The 25,880-nt window shown below is 36.8% G+C and overlaps 1 protein-coding gene across 2 annotated transcripts in view; it reads right to left on the reverse strand.

Moving 5' to 3' along the window:
• The window catches only part of LOC125269740 (secretin receptor), a 40,246-nt gene that overhangs the window by 13,432 nt on the left and 934 nt on the right, over positions 1-25,880 (reverse strand). Inside the window, exons 2-11 of one of the 2 annotated variants that reach the window (XM_048192694.1) lie at positions 25,361-25,475; positions 16,829-16,924; positions 15,868-15,977; positions 15,476-15,585; positions 13,165-13,342; positions 12,880-13,033; positions 9,608-9,668; positions 9,015-9,084; positions 8,702-8,793; positions 8,325-8,463 (exon numbers count right to left, since the gene is read on the reverse strand). In XM_048192694.1, the coding sequence (XP_048048651.1) occupies positions 8,325-8,463; positions 8,702-8,793; positions 9,015-9,084; positions 9,608-9,668; positions 12,880-13,033; positions 13,165-13,342; positions 15,476-15,585; positions 15,868-15,977; positions 16,829-16,924; positions 25,361-25,475 (1,125 nt within the window). The remainder of the gene's footprint in view (positions 1-8,324; positions 8,464-8,701; positions 8,794-9,014; positions 9,085-9,607; positions 9,669-12,879; positions 13,034-13,164; positions 13,343-15,475; positions 15,586-15,867; positions 15,978-16,828; positions 16,925-25,360; positions 25,476-25,880) is intronic. The other variant, XM_048192695.1, reaches the window with a different exon arrangement.

Below are 25,880 nucleotides of genomic sequence, written 5' to 3' on the forward strand. Positions count from 1 at the left end.
CAATTCTGACTTTAAATCACACAATTCTGACTTTATATCTCGCAATTCTGACTTTATATCTCGCAATTCTGACTTTATATCTCGCAATTCTGACTTTATGTCTCGCAATTCTGACTTTATAACTCGCAATTCTGACTTTATAACTCGCAATTCTGACTTTATAACTCGCAATTCTGACTTTATAATTCACAATTCTGACTTTATATCTGACAATTCTGACTTTACATATCGCAATTCTGACTTTATATATCGCAATTCTGAATTTATAACACACAATTCTGACTTTAAATCACACAATTCTGACTTTATATCTCGCAATTCTGACTTTATATCTCGCAATTCTGACTTTATATCTGACAATTCTGACTTTATATCTCGCAATTCTGACTTTATATCTCGCAATTCTGACTTTATGTCTCGCAATTCTGACTTTATAACTCGCTATTCTGACTTTATAACTCGCAATTCTGACTTTATATCTCGCAATTCTGACTTTATATCTCGCAATGCAGACTTTATATCTCGCAATTCTGACTTTATATCTCGCAATTTTGACTTTATATCTCGCAATTTTGACTTTATATCTCGCAATTCTGACTTTCTATCTCGCAATTCTGACTTTATATCTCGCAATTCTGACTTTATATCTCGCAATTTTGACTTTATATCTCGCAATTCTGACTTTCTATCTCGCAATTCTGACTTTATATCTCACTATTCTGACTTTATATCTCACTATTCTGACTTTATATCTCACAATTCTGACTTTAAATCACACAATTCTGACTTTATATCTCGCAATTCTGACTTTTTATCTCGCAATTCTGACTTTATATCTGACAATTCTGACTTTATAACTCGCAATTCTGACTTTATGTCTCATAATTCTGACTTTATAACTCGCAATTCTGACTTTATATCTCACAATTCTGACTTTATATCACAATTCAAACTTTATAATTCGCAATTCTGACTTTATAACTCACAATTCTGACTTTATATCTCGCAATTCTGAATTAATAACTTGCAATTCTGAATTAATAACTTGCAATTCTGACTTTATGTCTCATAATTTTGACTTTATAATTCACAATTCTGACTTTATATCTCGCAATTCTGACTTTATATCTGACAATTCTGACTTTATATCTCGCAATTCTGACTTTATATCTCGCAATTCTGACTTTATATCTGACAATTCTGACTTTTTATCTCGCAATTCTGACTTTGTCTCGCTATTCTGACTTTATAACTCACAATTCTGACTTTTTATCTCGCAATTCTGACTTTATGTCTCGCAATTCTGACTTTATATCTAAAAATTCTGACTTTATATCTCGCAATTCGGACTTTATATCTCGCAATTCAGACTTTATATCTCGCAATTCTGACTTTATATCTCGCAATTCTGACTTTATATCTTGCAATTCTGAATTAATAACTTGCAATTCTGACTTTATATCTGACAATTCTGACTTTATATCTCGCAATTCTGACTTTATATCTCGCAATTCTGACTTTATATCTCGCAATTCTGACTTTATATCTGACAATTCTGACTTTATATCTCGCAATTCTGACTTTATATCTGACAATTCTGACTTTATATCTCGCAATTATGACTTTATATCTCGCAATTTTGACTTTATAACTCGCTATTCTGACTTTATAACTCACAATTCTGACTTTTTATCTCGCAATTCTGACTTTATATCTCGCAATTCTGACTTTATATCTGACAATTCTGACTTTATATCTCGCAATTCTGACTTTATAACTCACAGTTCTGACTTTATATCTCGCAATTCTGACTTTATATCTGACAATTCTGACTTTATATCTCGCAATTCTGACTTTATATCTCGCAATTCTGACTTTATATCTCGCAATTCTGACTTTATAACTCGCAATTCTGACTTTATAATTTGCAATTCTGACTTTATAATTTGCAATTCTGACTTTAAATCACACAATTCTGACTTTATATCTCGCAATTCTGACTTTATATCTGACAATTCTGACTTTATATATCGCAATTCTGACTTTATATCTGACAATTCTGACTTTATATCTCGCAATTCTGACTTTATATCTGACAATTCTGACTTTATATCTCGCAATTATGACTTTATATCTCGCAATTTTGACTTTATAACTCGCTATTCTGACTTTATAACTCACAATTCTGACTTTTTATCTCGCAATTCTGACTTTATATCTCGCAATTCTGACTTTATATCTGACAATTCTGACTTTATATCTCGCAATTCTGACTTTATAACTCACAGTTCTGACTTTATATCTCGCAATTCTGACTTTATATCTGACAATTCTGACTTTATATCTCGCAATTCTGACTTTATATCTCGCAATTCTGACTTTATATCTCGCAATTCTGACTTTATAACTCGCAATTCTGACTTTATAATTTGCAATTCTGACTTTATAATTTGCAATTCTGACTTTAAATCACACAATTCTGACTTTTTATCTCGCAATTCTGACTATATCTCACAATTCTGACTTCATATCTGACAATTCTGACTTTATATCTCGCAATTCAGACTTTATATCTCGCAATTCTGACTTTATGTCTCGCAATTCTGACTTTATGTCTCGCAATTCTGACTTTATAACTCGCTATTCTGACTTTATAACTCGCAATTCTGACTTTATATCTCGCAATTCTGACTTTATATCTCGCAATTTTGACTTTATATCTCGCAATTCTGACTTTATATCTCGCAATTCTGACTTTATATCTCGCAATTTTGACTTTATATCTCGCAATTCTGACTTTATATCTCGCAATTCTGACTTTATAACTCACAATTCTGACTTTTTATCTCGCAATTCTGACTTTATATCTCACAATTCTGACTTTATATCTCACTATTCTGACTTTATATCTCACAATTCTGACTTTAAATCACACAATTCTGACTTTATATCTCGCAATTCTGACTTTATATCTGACAATTCTGACTTTATAACTCACAATTCTTACTTTTTATCTCGCAATTCTGACTTTATATCTCACTATTCTGACTTTATATCTCACTATTCTGACTTTATATCTCACAATTCTGACTTTAAATCACACAATTCTGACTTTATATCTCGCAATTCTGACTTTTTATCTCGCAATTCTGACTTTATATCTGACAATTCTGACTTTATAACTCGCAATTCTGACTTTATGTCTCATAATTCTGACTTTATAACTCGCAATTCTGACTTTATATCTCACAATTCTGACTTTATATCACAATTCAAACTTTATAATTCGCAATTCTGACTTTATAACTCACAATTCTGACTTTATATCTCGCAATTCTGAATTAATAACTTGCAATTCTGAATTAATAACTTGCAATTCTGACTTTATGTCTCATAATTTTGACTTTATAATTCACAATTCTGACTTTATAATTCACAATTCAGACTTTATATCTCGCAATTCTGACTTTATATCTGACAATTCTGACTTTATATCTCGCAATTCTGACTTTATATCTGACAATTCTGACTTTATATCTCGCAATTCTGACTTTATATCTCGCAATTTTGAATTTATAACTCGCTATTCTGACTTTATAACTCACAATTCTGACTTTTTATCTCGCAATTCTGACTTTGTCTCGCTATTCTGACTTTATAACTCACAATTCTGACTTTTTATCTCGCAATTCTGACTTTATGTCTCGCCATTCTGACTTTATATCTCGCAATTTTGACTTTATAACTCGCTATTCTGACTTTATATCTCGCAATTCTGACTTTATATCTTGCAATTCTGAATTAATAACTTGCAATTCTGACTTTATATCTGACAATTCTGACTTTATATCTCGCAATTCTGACTTTATATCTCGCAATTTTGACTTTATAACTCGCTATTCTGACTTTATAACTCACAATTCTGACTTTTTATCTCGCAATTCTGACTTTATATCTCGCAATTCTGACTTTATATCTGACAATTCTGACTTTATATCTTGCAATTCTGACTTTATAACTCACAGTTCTGACTTTATATCTGACAATTCTGACTTTATATCTCGCAATTCTGACTTTATGTCTCGCAATTCTGACTTTATAACTCGCTATTCTGACTTTATAACTCACAATTCTGACTTTATATCTCGCAATTCTGACTTTATATCTCGCAATTTTGACTTCATATCTCGCAATTCTGACTTTATATCTTGCAATTCTGACTTTATATGTCGCAATTTTGACTTTATATCTCGCAATTCTGACTTTATATCTTGCAATTCTGACTTTGTCTCACAATTCTGACATTATAACTCGCTATTCTGACTTCATATCTCACAATTCTGACTTTATATCTGACAATTCTGACTTTATATCTCGCAATTCTGACTTTATAACTCGCAATTCTGACTTTATAACTCGCTATTCTGACTTTATATCTCGCAATTTTGACTTTATATCTCGCAATTCTGACTTTATATCTCGCAATTCTGACTTTATAACTCGCAATTCTGACTTTATAACTCGCTATTCTGACTTTATAACTCGCAATTTTGACTTTATATCTCACAATTCTGACTTTATATCTCGCAATTCTGACTTTATATCTCGCAATTTTGACTTTATATCTCGCAATTCTGACTTTATATCTCGCAATTCTGACTTTTTATCTCGTAATTCTGACTTTATATCTCACTATTCTGACTTTATATCTCACAATTCTGACTTTAAATCACACAATTCTGACTTTATATCTCGCAATTCTGACTTTTTATCTCGCAATTCTGACTTTATATCTGACAATTCTGACTTTATAACTCGCAATTCTGACTTTATGTCTCATAATTCTGACTTTATAACTCACAGTTCTGACTTTATATCTCGCAATTCTGACTTTATATCTCGCAATTCTGACTTTATGTCTCGCAATTCTGACTTTATAACTCGCTATTCTGACTTTATAACTCACAATTCTGACTTTATATCTCACAATTCTGACTTTAAATCACACAATTCAGACTTTATATCTCGCAATTTTGACTTTATATCTCGCAATTCTGACTTTATGTCTCGCAATTCTGACTTTATAACTCGCTATTCTGACTTTATAACTCACAATTCTGACTTTATATCTCACAATTCTGAGTTTAAATCACACAATTCAGACTTTATATCTCGCAATTCTGACTTTATATCTCGCAATTTTGACTTTATATATCGCAATTCTGACTTTATATCTCGCAATTCTGAATTAATAACTTGCAATTCTGAATTAATAACTTGCAATTCTGACTTTATGTCTCATAATTTTGACTTTATAATTCACAATTCTGACTTTATATCTGACAATTCTGACTTTATATATCGCAATTCTGACTTTATATCTGACAATTCTGACTTTATGTATTGCAATTCTGACTTTATATCTTGCAATTCTGACTTTATATCTGACAATTCTGACTTTATATCTCGCAATTCTGACTTTATATCTCGCAATTCTGACTTTATATCTTGCAATTCTGACTTTATATCTCGCAATTCTGACTTTATAATTTGCAATTCTGACTTTATATCTGAAAATTCTGACTTTATATCTCGCAATTCAGACTTTATATCTCGCAATTCTGACTTTATATCTCGCAATTCTGACTTCATATCTCGCAATTCTGACTTTATAACTCCCAATTCTGACTTAATAACTCACACTTCTGACTTTTTATCTCGCAATTCTGACTTTATATCTGACAATTCTGACTTTATAACTCGTAATTCTGACTTTATGTCTCATAATTCTGACTTTATAACTCGCAATTCTGACTTTATATCTCACAATTCTGACTTTATATCACAATTCAAACTTTATAATTCGCAATTCTGACTTTATAACTCGCAATTCTGACTTTATATCTCGCAATTCTGAATTAATAACTTGCAATTCTGAATTAATAACTTGCAATTCTGACTTTGTCTCATAATTTTGACTTTATAATTCACATTTCTGACTTTATAATTCACAATTCAGACTTTATATCTCGCAATTCTGACTTTATATCTGACAATTCTGACTTTATATCTCGCAATTCTGACTTTATATCTGACAATTCTGACTTTATATCTCGCAATTCTGACTTTATATCTCGCAATTTTGACTTTATAACTCGCTATTCTGACTTTATAACTCACAATTCTGACTTTTTATCTCGCAATTCTGACTTTGTCTCGCTATTCTGACTTTATAACTCACAATTCTGACTTTTTATCTCGCAATTCTGACTTTATATCTCGCAATTCTGACTTTATAACTCGCAATTCTGACTTTATATCTGACAATTCTGACTTTATATCTCGCAATTCTGACTTTATATCTCGCAATTTTGACTTTATAACTCGCTATTCTGACTTTATAATTCACAATTCTGACTTTATATCTAGCAATTCTGACTTTATATCTCATAATTCTGACTTTATAACTTGCAATTCTGACTTTATATCTCGCAATTTTGACTTTATATCTCGCAATTCTGACTTTATATCTCGCAATTCTGACTTTATAATTCACAATTCAGACTTTATATCTCGCAATTCTGACTTTATATCTGACAATTCTGACTTTATATCTCTCAATTCTGACTTTATATCTGACAATTCTGACTTTATATCTCGCAATTCTGACTTTATATCTCGCAATTTTGACTTTATTACTCGCTATTCTGACTTTATAACTCACAATTCTGACTTTTTATCTCGCAATTCTGACTTTGTCTCGCTATTCTGACTTTATAACTCAGAATTCTGACTTTTTATCTCGCAATTCTGACTTTATATCTCGCAATTCTGACTTTATAACTCGCAATTCTGACTTTATATCTGACAATTCTGACTTTATATCTCGCAATTCTGACTTTATATCTCGCAATTTTGACTTTATAACTCGCTATTCTGACTTTATAATTCACAATTCTGACTTTATATCTAGCAATTCTGACTTTATATCTCATAATTCTGACTTTATAACTTGCAATTCTGACTTTATATCTCGCAATTTTGACTTTATATCTCGCAATTCTGACTTTATATCTCGCAATTCTGACTTTATAACTCGCAATTCTGACTTTATATCTCGCAATTCTGACTTTATAACTCGCAATTCTGACTTTATAATTCACAATTCTGACTTTATATCTCGCAATTCTGACTTTATAACTCGCAATTCTGACTTTATAATTCACAATTCTGACTTTATATCTCGCAATTCTGACTTTATATCTCATAATTCTGATTTTATAACTTGCAATTCTGACTTTATATCACACAATTCTGAGAAAAAAATAATTCTGAGATGTAAACTCACAATTGTGAGAAATAAAGTCACAATTGCGAGATAAAAAGTCGTAATTAACTTTTTATTTTTTAATTTAGTGGCGGAAACAAGCTTCCATATTATCCACATACATATATAATACACTTACCTAAACTGATATATAAGTCTACCAGATTGAAAATCTAAAATGCTTTATTTTTTTTATTTTATTGCAACATGTAACTATATTATCACACAGATCTGTATAAAGTTGGAAAAGTATGTTCAACTGTATCTGCATACATACTGTACACTCACATAAAGCAATATATACACCGATCAGGCCGATTATGACCACTAACAGGTGAAGTGAATAACACTGATTATCTCTTCATCACGGCACGGCATGGAAACAGTATTCCCTGGTGGCTGTGGCCTCTTTCAGCAGGATAATGCTCCTGCCACGAAGCAAAAATGGTTCAGGAATGGTTTGAGGAGCACAACAACGAGTTTGAGGTGTTGACTTGGCCTCCAAATTCCCCAGATCTCAATCCAATCGAGCATCTGTGGGATGTGCTGAACAAACAAGTCCGATCCATGGAGGCTCCACCTCGCAACTTACAGGACTTAAAGGATCTGCTGCTAACATCTTGGTGCAGATACCACAGCACACCTTCAGGGGTCTAGAGGAGTCCATGCCTCGATGGGTCAGGGCTGTTTTGGCAGCAAAAGGTGGACCAACACAATATTAGGAAGGTGGTCATAATGTTATGCCTGATCGGTGTATATAGGCTATAGCAAATCTCAACTGCTTGTTTGCTTGTATCATCTCAAAATGTAAACTATATCATTGCCCAGCTCTAATCTTCTATATGCAAATGTAAGGCATGAAGATATTATAAACTTTAACATCATGATTTTCTGCTTTGAAACAATGTGTATTATGAAAAGCACTATATAAATACATTGGGCTTGACTGTGTGTATGTATATGTATGAGAGAGAGAGGTTGAGTTGTACATCATCACCTGTGTGGATGCTAATGCTAGCTCAATGACATTCCAGATTTTGAAGGTTAGCGCGCTCACTCGATCCGGGAAAAAGGCAAAGAGCACATACTGCAGCCCAAACAGGGACACTAAGAGAAATGTCGATTTCGCCAGCTTCCTACACCATAAATAAAGATAAAGATAATGAGTCTTTTTCATACACTCATTTATTTTATTTCAATCATATAAAGCTGTTTTTTTTAACTGGAGTGTATGATTTCTGTGACCCTAATGGTCCCAAACAAAATTCTCCCTATTATTTTTCTGTCACAGTAATTACAGTCATTATTTTTGCCATTGTGTTTGGTACGACTAGTTACACACCATTAAATGCTGAACGTGCTATTTTCTCTCACCTGTGATGATTAATTTCATTTCCATGCATGTCAGGGGCTTTCAGTTTTGCCACTAATGTCCGAATAATACTCAGAAAAAACAGCATGTTTACCTGAAAAACAATTTCCCTTGAGATAATTGAAAGGTCTATTCAATGTTATATAAAGTGTTGTGTACTTCAAAAATATTATAAATATGGCAGGACAGTATTATGACTAATTCTTTAAAAAATATATGCAGAAAAAGATATTGTAAGCAGAGCCATTTGAAAGTTAAAACACTGTTTAACTCTGAGAGAATAACTCAGAAACTTTAACTGGAATGTTTGCTTACTGTGATGAAAATGATGACTGGAACGCGCAGTAACCACCATATCCAGCCATGATCTCTCGTCTCCCAGCATCTGACAACACACACACACACACACGTTGGGTTTCCATGTTTTATGGGAACTTTTCACAGACATAATGCTTTTTATACTGTATAAGCTGTATATTCTCTCCCCTAACCCTATGCCTAACCCTACCCATCACAGAAAACTTTCTGTATTTTTACATTTTCAAAAAAAAATATCACTTAGTTTGAAGCTGTTTTCCTCATAGGGGCCAAAAAATGTCCCCATAAGGTCAAAATGTACTGGTATTACTATTCTCGTGGGGACATTTGGTCCCCAAAATGTAGGGAATACCCTATACACACACACAAACACTCTCACACGTACACTCACACACACACACAACATACTGTGTGTTCTCATGCACAACCATGCTGGTTTAAAATAGCTCTTATATAATACAAATATAATAAATTATCTTTTGTTGTTGTCCAGAGGAGGTTGGTATAAACAAAGAAAGTCCCTTGAGAGATCAGACTGAGGTTAAAAGAGTATAACTCTGAAACTGACTTCTGAACGTGTGTGAACGTACCCTTCATCCTGGTGCAGGTATTTGGCCAAACTCCAGCTGATAATAATGAGCATTGGGATCCCTGTGGGAACAAAATGTAATTGTTTAAGCTTTAATTGTATATCTAACATTGCCAGGGTGAGACCTAAAACAGGGGCAAATGCACTAGACTTTCCCTTCCTTTCACTTTCATTCATGCGTATGCAAATACAGGAGACATGTGCAGATCATTCACTGCATTCATCTTCTGCTGCATGAGTTTGCATGACCTGTGAAATTGTATATTGACCTCTCAGCTAAAAAACAAAGTGAAATCATCATTTTGGTAGCTGACAAGAAGTTTAGAAAGATATTAACTTTTTGTATAAATTATTTATAATTAATTTATTTTTAATTAATCAACACAGAAGCCCTGGATTATAAAGTATACTTCACTTTTTACGAACAGGTCGCACATGCGCATTTCAATTTTTTTTGACGTGCAAAACAGGACATACCGGAACACATGCAAGCTACAGTGACAATGGAGTCCTACATAGTGCGAAGAGGTTAGAAAGTACCCTCATTTTTACAACTGTGATGAAAGAATACAAATATATTTACATGGGTTGTAACTCGTGGCGAGAGATTGCTCAAAACTGCGTATGCGTCAAACACCTGTGTACATGTACAAGTCAAGTGAGGTATACTTTGCAAGGCTGTGCGTTCGACTCGAAGTTTACCCAGGGCTTGAGTCTCCCATCTCTGCTGGTCCCGTCCAGCTCCAAGTCTCCTGCATCTCTGCTGGTCCTGCCCAGCTCCAAGTCTCCTGCATCTCCAATGGTCCCACCCAGTCTTGCTCTCCCACCTCGTCTGCCAAAGAAGCCTCTGGTTGCTCCCTTCAGACTCCACTCTGCTGCATGGATCTGCCTTGGTTCTTTCGGTCTCCAGCTCCACCTTGGCAAGGGGAACCTCTGGCTCTGCCTCCAGCTGCCAAGCCCGTCACCCACCTTGGCTTGTTGACCAGTTGGCTCCACCTTGATTCCTCCCTCCTTTGGCTCCACCTGTGGCCGTCGTCCTTAGGGATCCACAGGGCTCCCTCATCCCTCCGGGTCTGCCTTGGTGAGTTCTGGGCCTTCAGCTGTACTTCATCCCTCCACCTCTTCAGCTCCTTCAGGCTCTGCCTTCTCTCCAGCTCCACCTCGCCTCAGTGCCCTGGCACCCTGGCTCCACCTCGGACGCTCGTTGCCGTTGCTGTGCCTTGGCCTCCAGATCCATTGGTCATCGGCTCTTCAGCTCTGCCTGGGTCTTCACCTCTATTGGCTCCGTCTCTCTCTGTTGTTCCCCTGGGTTCCCCTCGACTCTGCTGTGGGCCTTTGTCCTGGCTGTGCTCTGGGTCCCAACCTGGTTCTTCCTACTCCCGTCTCCTCCCTGACTCCTCTCACCATCATCACCACCCTGATTTCTCTCGCCATCATCTCCCCGTTTCCTGCCCTTCGACAACCCCTCGTCCGCCTCCAGAGCTCCCACCCCTCCTTCTCAGTTGGACTGTTATTACGGTGCAAGGACACACCTTCCCCATAAATGTCAGTGTTATTTTTCAGTCTGCATAAGCCGGGTGCACACTGTGCGATTTATAATAGTCCTTTACGATGGTTGCTTGTCAGACTGTACGAACATGATCCTCATGTCACACTGTGGGATCTCGGCTGTCGTGACTGATGTCATGATGTCAGACTGTACGACAGTCAAGATGCGTTAAAAACGGACAGGTGCATGAAAACTTGTCTGGAGTTTTACATCATCAACCCACACACGTTCGATGACTGTGAGCTGCATTACACACGGGACTGAAGTGGTGGCTAACAAAGACATCTATATCGTTAATTTTGATCACGGCTTGTCTTGAAAAACTAAGACAATTTGACGTTCATCATAAGAGAAGTCACACTGAAGGATTGTGCGCCAAATCTTCTGACACTGGCAGAATTTCGCCAGAGGTAAGATTTTATTGCAACGGTCATTAACCAGCTGACTGTGAACATGTCAAACCAGCGATCAAAGACTACAGATTTTAGGATAGGATTACAGGAATCTTTTAGGATTTGCAAAATTTGTCTCAGATGGACCAAATCGTGGCCAAAATCACCCAATGTGAACCAGCCTTTAGTTTCATTGTGTTCTAGTATAGTTCTGATCTTTTCCTGTTTGCCTGTTTTCCCTTTGCTTGTGTGTTTCCATGGATTCTGATTAGTTACACACCTGTTTCTGTTCCAGTTAATTACCTCACTCTTTGTATTTTATGCTGCGTTCACACCACCTTATATTTACCGGAATCTTGAGATGACAACACGTGACGTTATATTCGAAGCTGTTCAAGTCCTTTGACTGGGAATTATGCATTTATATGGCACCACTATCAACGCCTAAATGAATCTACAGCGGTCAGGTGGTACAGCGGCCACGTGATACATTTGGGAGCTTTCAGAAAACTCCTAGCTTACAAGCTGTAATTATGAGCTCTGCAAGGACGTGAACACTTTTTACGAGTCAGAATCTCGTAGTTACAGGAATTACGACATGGTGTGAATGCACCTTAAGCCCTTAGTTCCCTTGGTTATTTTTACAGTCTGGCTTATGTGGGATGTGGCTGTTTTGTTTCTCCTGTGTTTCTCCAACATGTTAGATTTGTGATTAAAGACTGTGATTGTATTCTCCATCGTTGTGTGCTTCATTGCAACCACCTGGACCGTTACAATCATATACTCACCCAAAAACTTTTTTAAGGTCCATACAATGGAAGTCAATGGGAACCAAAACTGTTTGGTTAATAACATTTCTCAGAATATCTTCTTTTGTGTTCCGGAGAAAAATGAAAGTCATAAGGTTCGGAATGTCATTTGGGTGAGTAAATGATGACAGGATTTAAAACAATCCCTTTAAGACCTCCCATAAACACAAGAACATTCAACCAAATACCCTCTTCATTCATCATTTTGGGAGCTCATTCTTCAGCAAACAAACATGATTTACAGTCGTCCCCAAAAGTACTTAAGCCACACTTGAAAATGTCCAAATGTCACTGAATTACGTAACAAAATATCATGGCAAGCGTGCACAAATGTTACTAGAGCTTTTTTCAGAACTCAATGAGTTTTAAGCAGCTTAGTGATTTTCCGTGGCTATGAAGTCACTTCTCCTCAAGTTCACACAGGAATCCTAGCAGAATAACCACAGGTGTACAGAATCACATTAACTAGCAACATGATCCACTGACAGAAAAGTGTCAATTCTTTCTAGAGAAAGGAACCTACCCCAGCCGAGCAGGATGTACCAGTGCAGGCGCCTCTTCTGTGAACGCAGTGAGAGGTTAATGAGGCTGTGGAGATAATGACCTTCCACCAGCAGCCAGCTGTAATTTGCCAGGATGCAGTAATTAGACAGGAACAGTGCCACTTTGCAGCCAGGCTGAGGGAAACCCCGGAAACACAACAGCTCAGAGAGCTTATCTGGGCATTTATTTACCATGTATATGTACAATCTAATACATTTATGCTCATGTGTTTGTTGTGTGGTTGTTTATGCATGTGTGTGTGTACCGGATGAGAGTTGCAGTGGTAGTACTCCTGTGAGTAATGCAGCGCGGCATCTCTGATGAAGATGAAGATGGCTCTCAGGATGAAGGACAAAAAAAGCTGCATGTGGATGAAGTTACGAGTGCAGTGCAGCTTCCTGGAGGGGGTTGGGATGGAGAGAGATTTAAAGAGAAGATGAGGCCTATAAAACCAATAAAACATTCAATGCATCATGTACATAAAAATGTGTTTAATTCCATCTGGTATGTGGAATTTTTCTAAACTAGACGTTTCTCTAAACTTACCCAAACGTCATAACGTTAAACATCTTTATCATCACGACGCCAGCCTGTATAAAGTAACCGCAGCATGAATCTTGGAACACGAATGGCAGAATTCTTTGGCTCACAGAGTTTAGCAGAGTGACGGTTTAGTCTCAGACAAATTCGCTACACTTCGGGACACTTTCCATCTTCCACGTTAAAGCGCAGAATGGTTTTAACTTCTTTTTAGGTGATTTACGATTGTTATCGCTAACAGAACAAGCACTGGAGGAGAGTTTCTCTGCACTTGAGGAGCTGCACACTAACTGAGAGTAGACTGTGTGTTGATTTTAAAAATTAATAGAATGGTTTGTGTGTGTTTAACATGAACTGTAACTTCCCATGCTGTGTTGGTATGAACATTTGTACATGTGAAAGTTTGTGTAAGTGTAAAATTGCCGATACAAATATCAGCAACTTCACCAAATTGCATATTTTTGCTCAGTTTGGGCCTCTGAATAAAATTGATGTGTTTATTCCTCCTTGACTCTGAGCTTCATACTCTCATTATATCACACCATATGAGCCATAAAAGACTGATGTATCAAGTATGAAACAAAAAAACTGAGAGTTGATTTTATGCTTTTAAAAATTAATGAAATGGTTTGTACGTGTTTAACATTAACTGTAATTTCCTATATGGTATGAAGGTTTGCATATGTGAAAGTTTTTGTAAGTGCAATATATTGCTATTTGTTGTTTTTTATCTTTATTAGTGGTGTTTGTTAGGGTGAATATCCTTATTAGTGCATAAGAGGTACTCCACTTCAGTGCATAACCTCAAATCATGCAGCTTGTTATTTTGATAAGAGATTGTACTTACGATTTTTGTTTTGCAGCAATAAAACATGCAAAATAATCATATAGACTTGTATGTTGACTTGTATGTATGTATGTTGAAGGAGAGACTCAAGCCATATTTAAAGACCAGGCGCCAGCTGCTGTGTGTAAGTTACAACTTAGGCTAGTTTACGCACTACTAAATATTTTTGCATTGCACCATTAAAATGAGTTGAAACGTAACTCTACGTATAAACTAAATATTTACGAAAGCAACCGAGCAGGAGTAATAGTTGCAATAAAATAGCAAATTGAGCTCGAGTTTTACCTGAGAGACTTCAGTCCTTTAGACAAACATGATAATGTTGAGATTTACACTACCTTACATTTTAAAAGAGAGAACATTATGGACCAGATTTACTAACAGCTTGCACCAGCACAAACCCTCTTTTGGAGTTAAAAAACTACTGTCAGGATGTACTAAAGACATGCAGTGAAAAATTAGCGCTGAAAAAGCATGGACACAGTTATTTTTGCAGCTGAACTTATTGCATATGCATTTGTAGGAGTTTCCTTTTCAGACGCAAAATTTATGGGAGGAGAGTATTAAAATGAATCACGCAAGGTGATTTACTAAGGTTTGCTCTAGTCAATTTACTGGTATTTGCGCCAATATTTACAGCATCAAAAAAGCATATCTTAAACCAGACGCTAATTTGCACTGCTCTTGGTAGATTGTGTTGGTCATTATGGAAATGATCTGGCTTCGTCTGTACTATTTTGCACGTCGGTAGATCACGCACAAAACTTTTCACTCCCAACTGCGTTTTTTTATAATTGCGCTCACACACTCATTTGCCCTGATTTGTAAATCTGGCCCTTAGTGTATTAATTACTTTGTTATGGGCTATTCAACACAAACCCATACCAGTATTTTGTATCAGTAATTATTTATTGATCCTTATTCATTTCATATTATTCATTTCTAAATGTTATTCACATATGAATATCCCTTTTATGTTATTTATGATTAGGTGGTAACGTATTACATTGGAATCGTGTTTTTACCGTTAATAACTTGCGACCATAGTTGGCAAACGATGCTTTGGTTAATGCACCCTGAACACCATAGCAACTGCGTAGTGAGTCTTTTGTTTGCTGCTCAGTATTATTAGTACACTTGATATGCTCATAAAACACACGTGAACACACAGACACACACACAGTGTTACCTGAACACACACAACACTGTGAGAGCAATGCTGAGTGAGACAAGAGAGATGGCGTATCCCACAGAATACATGATCTTCACATAAAAGAAATACTCGTGTGAGACCAGCACCTACAAGAAGAGATAGATGTGATTTGCATTATGCAACATTTACATTTTTATTTATGTTTATGTAAATATTTATATATATATTTATTTTAATATTTATATTTATTTAATGAAAGTGAATGTTCTTCTGTACTGGTTCATTTAAATGAAAATGGGATGTTATCGTTTGTACTGTTTAACATGCATTTACTGTCTTTCTTTAATTTTTAATCTGTTCTAAAGTGAAAAAAGATCTGAAGTTTGTTAACTTTTTTGAGAAAAGAAACAAAACGATTTTGATATTACCGACTCATTGGGATTATGAAAGCTGTCATTGAGCTCATGGCCGCAGGCGAGCTCGTACGGCGGGAACATTTCAGACCAGCCATTCTCAGTGCAGTTTTTCATCACAGCTCCTGCAGACAAGGAACAAACAACAAGCAACACAATTACAACCCTGTACAACAGCTTATCCCTGAGGACCCCCAGAAATAAAATATATAAGCCCATAATCACAAACGTCTTCCACAATCAGTCATTGTGCTGTTTTATTAACCCTATAAAGCATACTGTATCATATTTGACAGACATATTTCTAATATGATGAAAAACATCTACTTCATGCCTCTTGTCATCTGATTGATAGTTCAACTTTTTTAGCAAATAAAAGTAATTTAGTATAATTGTAAAAACATCGACCTTCAGCTTGTGGTTCATGTGTCTTTCTGCTGTGAAATCTGCACTGATTTTCATTAAGTGAACATAAGAATAACTGGTAACACATTGGTATGGGGAACACATATTCACAATTAACTATTACTTTTAATTTACTGCTTATTAATAGTTAGGTAGTTGTAGTGTTTGAGTTTAGGTATGGGGTAGGATTTAGGCCTGTAGAACATGGTCATGCAGAATAAGGCATTAATAAACCAATAAACAGCCAATATCCTAGCAATATGCAAGCTAATAAGCAACTAGTTAAAAGTGAGAACTGTCCCCATACTAAGGTGTGAACAAATTACTATTAAAAACTTTTATATTTTTAATATTATTTCAAGATAAACACTTATGGACTGAAGCAACTTAGGTTTACTTGATTATCCATACATCATTTTTTATATAATTTTCTTTTTGGCCATATAAATATCAGCATCTGCACCAAACTGCATATTTTTGCTCAGCTTGGGCCACTGAATCAGGCTTTATAGGGTTAAAGATATAAAATAAATAAAATAAAATAAAATAAAATTCCTAGAATGCACCTGACCTTTGACCCGAAGGAAACTGGGGCACGGGCGCGACACAGTCTCTCCCACTTCAGCATGAGGCCAACAGTTCAGATCATCCCATAAAGCACTGCAACCTGTTCAGAGGGAACATAATTAGGAGCAAATCTAGGAGTTTATATATATTAAAATAGTAAGAAGTTGTGATTAAATCAGATGTGCCAGAGGAAACATATTAGTCTACATGGAGGAGGAGGGGGGTTTGAATATTTTTGTGGACAATGGAAATTTTGCCAAAAATTTAGGTGAAATTATGTCCATACTTTTAGCCATATGGTGTACTTGATTCATTGGTACTGTTAAATTACATCATCAAATTAATATTCATAAGCTAGACCCTTTGTTTATGTAGTAGCCTTTCAGTTTTTTAGTCTCAATGACAAATGCGGAACAGTTGGTTCATGCATTCATGACCTCAAGACTAGATTATTGTAACGCTCTACTGGGTGGTTGTTCTGCTCGGCTTTTAAACAGACTACAGTTGGTCCAAAATGCGGCAGCTAGAGTTCTTACTAGAACCAGAAAGTATGACCATATTAGCCCAGTTCTGTCAACATTACATTGGCTCCCTATTAAACATCGTATAGATTTTAAAATCTTGCTACTTACTTATAAAGCTCTAAATGGTTTAGCTCCCCAGTACCTAAGTGAGCTCTTAATGCATTATAGTCCTTCACGTTTATTGCGATCTCAGAATTCAGGCCAGTTGATAATACCCAGAATATCAAAATCAACTGAAGGCGGCAGATCCTTTTCCTATTTAGCACCTAAACTCTGGAACAATCTTCCTAGCATTGTTCGGGAAGCAGACACACTCTGTCAGTTTAAATCTAGACTAAAAACACATCTCTTTGCTCTTGCATACACATAACACATTATCAATACATTAACATTTTTCAAATCCGTTAAAGGATTGTTACGCTGCAATAATTAGGTCGGCCGGAACCGAGAACATTTCCTATAACACTAGATATACCTGTACATCAGAATAAGAATGGCATCTACGCTAATATCTGTCTCTCTGCTTATCCTGAGGTTTGCCGGGTGCTGGATCCAGGCCGTATCCAGATCAGATGGAGAACCTGTGTCTGGACCTGACTACAACGTAGCCCAGGAGACAATGGGCCTACAGATCCAGTTCTGGCTGCATCTATAATTCAGATTTTTAATCCCCGTATCCGCTTACATATATTTATATATAATCTATTTTTAATCTCTAGAATAAAAATGTATAATTCAGATTTTGATCTCCATATCCATTTACATATATTATATATATCTTCCAAGGGGTTTTTTTCCACCCCTGGGAGTCAGCCGACATTGGCTTAATGTAGCACCATCTTGTATATGTTACATATTACCACGCTTGTTTGTACAGCTTATTTTAACCACTTCCCTTTTTTCTGTGCTTCTAATATGTAAAGCTGCTTTGAAACAATTACCAATTGTAAAAGCGCTATATAAATAAATTTGACTTGACTTGACTTGACTTTTTTAGCCTGTTCATTCACCCCTGACCCCTGCTAATCAGGTAAGATTAGAGGATTACAATCAAATGCAATCTTTTTGTGTTCTTGCACTTGTTACTTCTCTGAATGGCACAGTTTCTCTTTTAGCCCTTTTTTGCTGTCTCTCCCTCCCTGTCTGACGAATGGCAGGAAAAGTTGCGCAGGGTTGTAAATGTTTCTCTTGGTACTTTCTCCAATGAAATACGGAGAGAAGAGTTTGTGAGGAGCAAAAGAGATCTGTACAGCGTTTTACTGTTATTGTGATGTGCCTGTGTTGACAGGCCTGTATTGACTGCTTCCTGTGCATGTAAAGGATGGACAATATTTTGAGCAAGAATTTCTGTTAACAGAGTGAGAAACCTTAAGCCCTTTTCACACTGACAGTTTTATTGTTGGAGGTCTGAGAGCGGCCAAGTATTGGTCGTTCCTACTGATGGACGAGTATTTCAGAAATCATGTTATGTGACATACCGGGGTTAGTTCACGGGTAAGTAGTTGAGTAGCAGTATAAGTAATAGAATAATTAGTATAGAACACACAGAGTCTTCTTGATTTATTCAGTGAAATATACTTAAAGGGTTAGTTCATCCAAAAATGAAAATAATGTCATTTATTACTCACCCTCATGCCGTTCCACACCCGTAAAGCCGGAGACAAACTTAACGACTAGCTGAAACATTCTAAGACTGAGCCTGAGCAAAGACTGTTTCCTTCGACTGAAGCAGATTTACATACTTACACACAGAATTTGAACACCGACTGTAATCGCAGACTGAACGCAACTGGCTCTGACTGGACGTGTTTGAGCGCGATCAGTTATAAGTATCAATTTACATTCATAATTGGCTTTACAATCGTTAAGTGTGTCCTGGGCTTAAGACCTTCATTCATCTTCAGAACACAAATTAAGATATTTTTGATGAAATCCAATGACTCAGTGAGGCCTGCATAGCCAGCAATGACATTTCCTCTCTCAAGATCCATAAATGTACTAAAAAGATATTTAAATCAGTTCATGTGAGTACAGTGGTTCAATATTAATATTATAAAGAGACGAGAATATTTTTGGTGCACCAAAAAAAACTAAAATAACAACTAATGATGGCTGATTTCAAAACACTGCTTCATGAAGCTTTGGAGCATAATGAATCAGGGTATCGAATCATGATTCGGATCGCTTGTCAAACTGCCAACGGCTGAAATCACGTGACTTTGGCGCTCCGAACCACTGATTCGACACGTAGGAAGCTCTGAAGCTTCCTGAAGCAGTGTTTTGAAATCGGCCATCACTATATAAGTCGTTATTTTGTTTTTTTTTGGCGCACCAAAAATATTATCGTCACTTTATAATATTAATTTTTAACCACTGTACTCACATGAACTGATTTAAATAAGTTTTTAGTACATTAATGGATCTTGAGAGAGGAAATGTCATTGCTGGCTATGCAGGCCTCACTGAGCCATCGGATTTCAATAAAAATATCTTAATTTGTGTTCCGAAGATGAACGAAGGTCTTACGGGTGTGGAACGACATGAGGGTGAGCTAACCCTTTAAATATTCAAGATGGCTGAACTAATTACAAATTGAGTTACAAATACTCACATTTTCTTGTTACCTCTACAAACAAATTTGCATTAATGTGCCCCTATTATCTCTCAAAAGAAATAATCAAATCTAAACAGCCTAAGCGAGTCATGAGGAATTCAAATCCCACTTCCATGATGGCTACATGTCACTGGGTACCCACTTTATTTGGACCAACTTGCTCCTCAGAATCACAACCTGTAAGTATGATTAATTATTGATGTAAATATTTTCTAAATATACAGAATATCAAAATACATAGTTTTGTCTTATATATTGTGTAGGTCTAACTCACGTTATTTCTGCAGACCTAAAATTGTGTTCATTAATGTAGATTGTCTGTTCTTACTACTCTGTGTAATAAAAGAAGGAGCAAGATTTGTTTTACAAACTTTAATGGTACGTCATTCATGTTAGTGCTGTTATTGATACAGTGAATGATGCAGTTCCCACATGTGGACCATAATAAATTATAAATATACACATCGGTTTGTTGATGGACATACACTTTGTTAATGCTGATGGTGAGGAATTAAAGTTGTAACATCTCATAATGTACGTCAAACTGAGTAGCGATTCACTGAGAACCGTCCTGCTCAAGTCGTCCTTGCGATGGAGGTTTGGGTTGACTAACTAGTTCTTCCAATGTTTCATAATTGGACTTGCGCTCGGATTGATATGGTAAAATCGACGCCATTGTTACTGTCTTTAAAAAAAAATGTACAATCGCTGGAGACCGAGGAAGCCTCCTTAGCTGAAGTTCAGTTATGGTAATGAGCGTTTAGTTTCCATACACGCTGTCAGTGGTAGACCAATAACAACAGACTGGGCCATCTGAATAATCAGGGGTGCGTTTCTCGAACAACGATGTAACTCACTGCTGAACTACCATAGTACGACGCATCGTAGAACAAATCAACTAACTAGTCACGACTGTTTCCTGAAACCATATTGTCGCAAACCTGTCGTTCAACCATGTTGGTGAATGACGTCACGCAGGTGGTGAGTAATAACTTATTTAAATGAATCCGTTTGAGATCGAATTAATGCTAGAATTTCTACTATAAATTACAGACATGGCATTAGAGGACTAATTCTCATTTTCCTCAGTTATTTTGCTTTATTTCCAGATTAAATCAAATGCTTGTTCTGACGTACTAGAGCACGTACGCATATGCACACTCTTCAAAAATGGTGCTTTAAATCTCTTGACAAACTAAAATATATAAATGACATTTGTATATATTCGAAAAGATATACATTGTACTTGATGTCAGCTTGCTTATTTTGCTCACGATAATGATTTATTAAGTCCACATGTCATAAAAAACAAGAAACTATGCTTCTAACCACAGCTTGAGAGCTGTCGTTCCAACTACACAAGTTTGCGATGTAGTTTGCGAATGTTCGCTTGAACTATGGTTTCGGGAAACACCAAATCGTTGAACTATGTAAGTAACGACGGAACTTGTGATGTTAGTTGGCTAGCGATGCTTTTGGGAAACGCACCCCTGAGCTAAGTAGATCAATCACAAAAGACTGGGCCATCTGACCAATCAGAGCACAGTAGATCAATCACAAAAGATTGTAGGAGACCTCAAAAATAAAATTAAAACCCTTTAAAATAGCATTATTGGGGCACTTTAAGCTTTTCAACTCAAAACTCATAAAGTACTTTTCTTCCAGGCAATCGGTCTCCATGGTAAAGTCACTTTATTACAGTTTACCTATTACCAGCCTATGGTATACACTGACTGCCTGTAAACAACATCTACGTTATAGTTGTTGCTGAGACTGGAAGAGTTTGTTTTGCGTTGTCGACATTTTGAGAAGACACTTTTCCCTATCGAGCGAACTCAACGTGTCTGATTGTTGACACTAAGGGAATGTTTCCACGTGACTGATTTCTGAAGCACAATGTATTACTCCTCTTAACCCAGACATCAGTCTCAAAAGGTTGATACCCCTTTCAGACCATATGGCTGTGTAGCAACCTCTGCCAAATGGGTTTCCTTGGGTTCTGCAAACTGTGGAATGGGTTTACAGGATCCAGTTTCAATCTTGTCCCCCTCATTTCAAAAAGGCCATAGAAACGGTTCCTCTTCCCGAAAGGGAATCAGGCTATTACAGATTATTATTATGATTATTATTAATCATTCTTTTTGGTTCCCAAGAATGATGGGGGGTTGAGGCCAATCTTGGATTTACGTCATCTGAAGCGTACTAACATTAAAGGTCATCGTATCTCAAATCAGATCAGAGGCCTGGTTTGTCATAATGGATTTAAAAGACACATACTTCCATATATCCATCCTTCCCCAGCACAGGAAGTTCTTCAGGTTAGCTTTTAGGGGCAAAGCTTACCAATATCTTACTTTCGGCCTAGTGTTATCAGCATGCACCTTCACGAAGTCCATGGATGCATATCCGGCTCCTTTGCGATACTAGGGTATTTATGTACTCAATTACATCGACGACTGGTTAATTTTAGCTCAGTTCAAGGAGATGGCGGTTCGACATTGAGATGTTGTTCTTACCCCCACAAGGTGCCTGAGGGGGTCACCATCTCAGGGCTCACAATGTCCTTGTCTGGTCAGACAATATATCGGTAGTCTCTTACATAAATCACCAAAGCGGTCAGTGTTCGCACCCTCTTTCAATGTGTGGATCTTTCAACTGAGGTTGTTGAGAACATCTTAAGTGCTAGGGCTCCATTCACAAGGAAATGGCATGTTTTTAAGTGGAGATTTTTCGCATGTGGTGCAAAGAACGTCACCTAAACCCAATTAACTGCCCTCTTGGTAAAGTGCTGGAGTTCTTGAAAGACTGCTTTTCTGCTGGGTTGACCCCATTCACAGTTAAGATGTATGTGGCGGCCATTTCTGCTAGCCACATACCAATTGGTGGTGCGTCCCTAGGGAGGCACCATTTGGTATCTCGTTTCCCAAGGAAAGCGAGATGTCTTAGGCCTTTTTGCTGGTCTAGAGTTCCTTCTTGGTACCTTGCTATTGTCCTGGAAGGTCTGACTAGGGCACCTTTTGAATCTCTTGAGTCAGCATCTGAGAAAGTTCTGACTCTTAAGGTGGCTTTTCTCAAAGCAATTACTTCGCTAAAGAGAGTAGGGCATTTGCAGGCCCTGTCAGTTGCCTCCTACTGCTTAAAGTTTGCTCCAGGTGGAGTCAAAGCTATTTATGTTCCAAAGGTGATCATAACAATTGTTTGTCCTTCAGCCAATCAGAAGTAGATGATGTTCAATGCAGGCACCATTTTACAGTCATGTGACGCATAATTTAACGTCATGACTATCAGCAGCCAATAGAATCAGCGTGATTTTACTTGTGCTTCAGAGTGGAAGGGTTCCCAAAGCATCAACAATCAGACATAGCGTCTCGTTCCCTACTCAGGGAACCAGGGTTGAAGTCGTAACCTGAGATGTTTTCTGCGCCTACAAAGGATGAGGCTGGAATTGATACAGTAAAACCGGCGCTATCATTACTGTTCGTATCACTGTTTATCAAGTGCCGAGGAAGACCCAGAGCTGAAATTCAAATATGCTAATGAGCGTTTGATTTCCAAAATGAGCTGTAAGTGGTCGACCAACCACAACAGACTGGGCCATCTGACTAATAAGAGCAAAGTAGTTTCTCGGAAAGGCAGGGTTTAGAGAGACTGAATCCTTTATCAAACCATTTCAGACACCGTGAGAATTACTGTTACAACTGTTACAATTCACAGTGTAATAATAATAATAATAATGCTGTTCATATGAACGTTTACAAACTTAAAGGAACACTCCACTTTTTTTGAAAATAGGCTCATTTTCCAACTCCCCTAGAGTTAAACAGTTTTACCGTTTTTGAATCCATTCAGTCGATCTCCGGGTCTGGTGGTAGCACTTTTAACATAGCTTAGCATAGTTCATTGAATCTGATTAGACCGTTAGCATCTCATTCAAAAATGACCAAAGAGTTTTGATATTTTTCCTATTTAAAACTTGACTGTTCTTTAGTTACATTGTGTACTAAGACCAATTGAAAATGAAAAGTTGTGATTTTCTAGGCTGATATGGCTAGGAACTATACTCTCGTTCTGGCGTAATAATCAAGGAACTTTGCTGCCGTACCATGGGTGCAGCAGGCGCAATGATATTACGCAGCACCTCTCACAAATGTCTCCATGGTTGCAAGGCACGCTCCCTGTGCAAACGGGTTCACAGCTGCTGCTGCGTAATATCATTGTGCCTGCTGCACCCATAGTATGGCAGCAAAGTTCCTTGATTATTACGCCAGAATGAGAGTATAGTTCCTAGCCATATCAGCCTAGAAAATCACAACTTTTCATTTTCCGTCGGTCTTAGTACATGATGTAACAACAGAAGAGTCAAAATATCTAAACTCTTTGGTCATTTTTGAGCGAGATGCTAATGATCGGATTCAATGAACTATGCTAAGCTATGCTAAAAGTGGTACTGCCAGACCCAGAGATCAGCTGTTAGGCTCATTTTCCAACTCCCCTAGAGTTAGAAAATGAGCCTATTTTCAAATAAAGTGGAGTGTTCCTTTAAATGATTGTCAATGCATGTGTTAAAATTTATATAAGCAATGTTTAATTTTCTTGAAGTCAGTGAGTCTGTTGCCAATAGACTTTCCAACTATTCAACTATATCAGGTGGCAGATTGCTCATTTGCTGTTTGCAGATTGTTATTGCTCATTTGCAGAAAGTTGCAGCATCGGCAACAGTCACATTTTGCCTACACTCAACTACAGTATCAGAGATCGATCATGTGAGCTCCACTTTCTTCACTCCTATTGGTAGTCACCATTGCTTCTCATTTGCACAAAGTTTTCTCAACTTTGATGCACGCGTTACTGGACACACCCACATTGCAAAACCATTGCTGTTGCTCATGTCACCATAACTCACAAACTCTCAATGATTTTCATATACTTCCGATTACTAGTCGCTCCAAATCACTGTACATGTAAACGGAGTATTAGACTTTATGATACTGTCACTTAAACACGCACACAGACCCTCTCTCAACTGAAAATGTATCCTGAGTAGACAATAGTTGTACCAGCATTAGACCAGCAATTGTGTGTGTACTCACTGCGCTGGAGGACGTAATATATATCTATAATCTGATAAGGGTGTGATTTATGGAATATGGATTATGGAGGCCGTTCTCTAAACTTCCCCCCAGATATCACATTACACCTCTTAGGAACACACATAAACACTTATCATTTTGTTTGTCCACATAAACGACAAGTATAAAGGGCATTGGGTGTCTTGATGTGTACGGAGCAGGCTTGTGGAAAACACTCTGGGCATATCGAAAATAGCTGCCCTCTATATGAACTCAATCTTCTCATTAGATGTGTGTGTATGAGAGCGAGAGTGAATGTAATGGCTCGCCTGTGTGTGTGGACCCGGTCTCTGTCAGGTTCTCTTGATAGATGATGTTGTAGCAGTTTTCCTCCTCTCTGAGTAGCACGAAGTCTAGATCACATTCTGGCGGAATGGCACACACCTTCACACACACACACCCCACACTTATATATTTGTATCAAACATTACTAAACTACATTAGTTAACAGGAACTAACAAAGAACAATACTTCTACAGCATTTATCAATCTTAGTTAATGTTAATCTGAACATTTATAGATTTTTAAATGACTGTTAATGCAGTGTGAACTAAAAATTAATTAACATTTTTATTAACTTACATTAACAAAGGTTCATAAAATGCTGTAAAAAAATATATTGTTCATTGTTAATTAATGCATTAACTGTTGACAAATGAGAAAGTGTTATTAACCAAACAACTCAGAGAGCAAGGTTTCAAATAAAGATATATTGTTGGTCCACTTTAGACATTCTTCTAACTATAAGTAACTTTGCAACTACATGTGAACTAACTCTAAAAGTATTAG

The sequence above is a fragment of the Megalobrama amblycephala genome, linkage group LG6 (genome assembly GCF_018812025.1).
Source record: "Megalobrama amblycephala isolate DHTTF-2021 linkage group LG6, ASM1881202v1, whole genome shotgun sequence".
NCBI lineage: Eukaryota > Metazoa > Chordata > Actinopteri > Cypriniformes > Xenocyprididae > Megalobrama > Megalobrama amblycephala.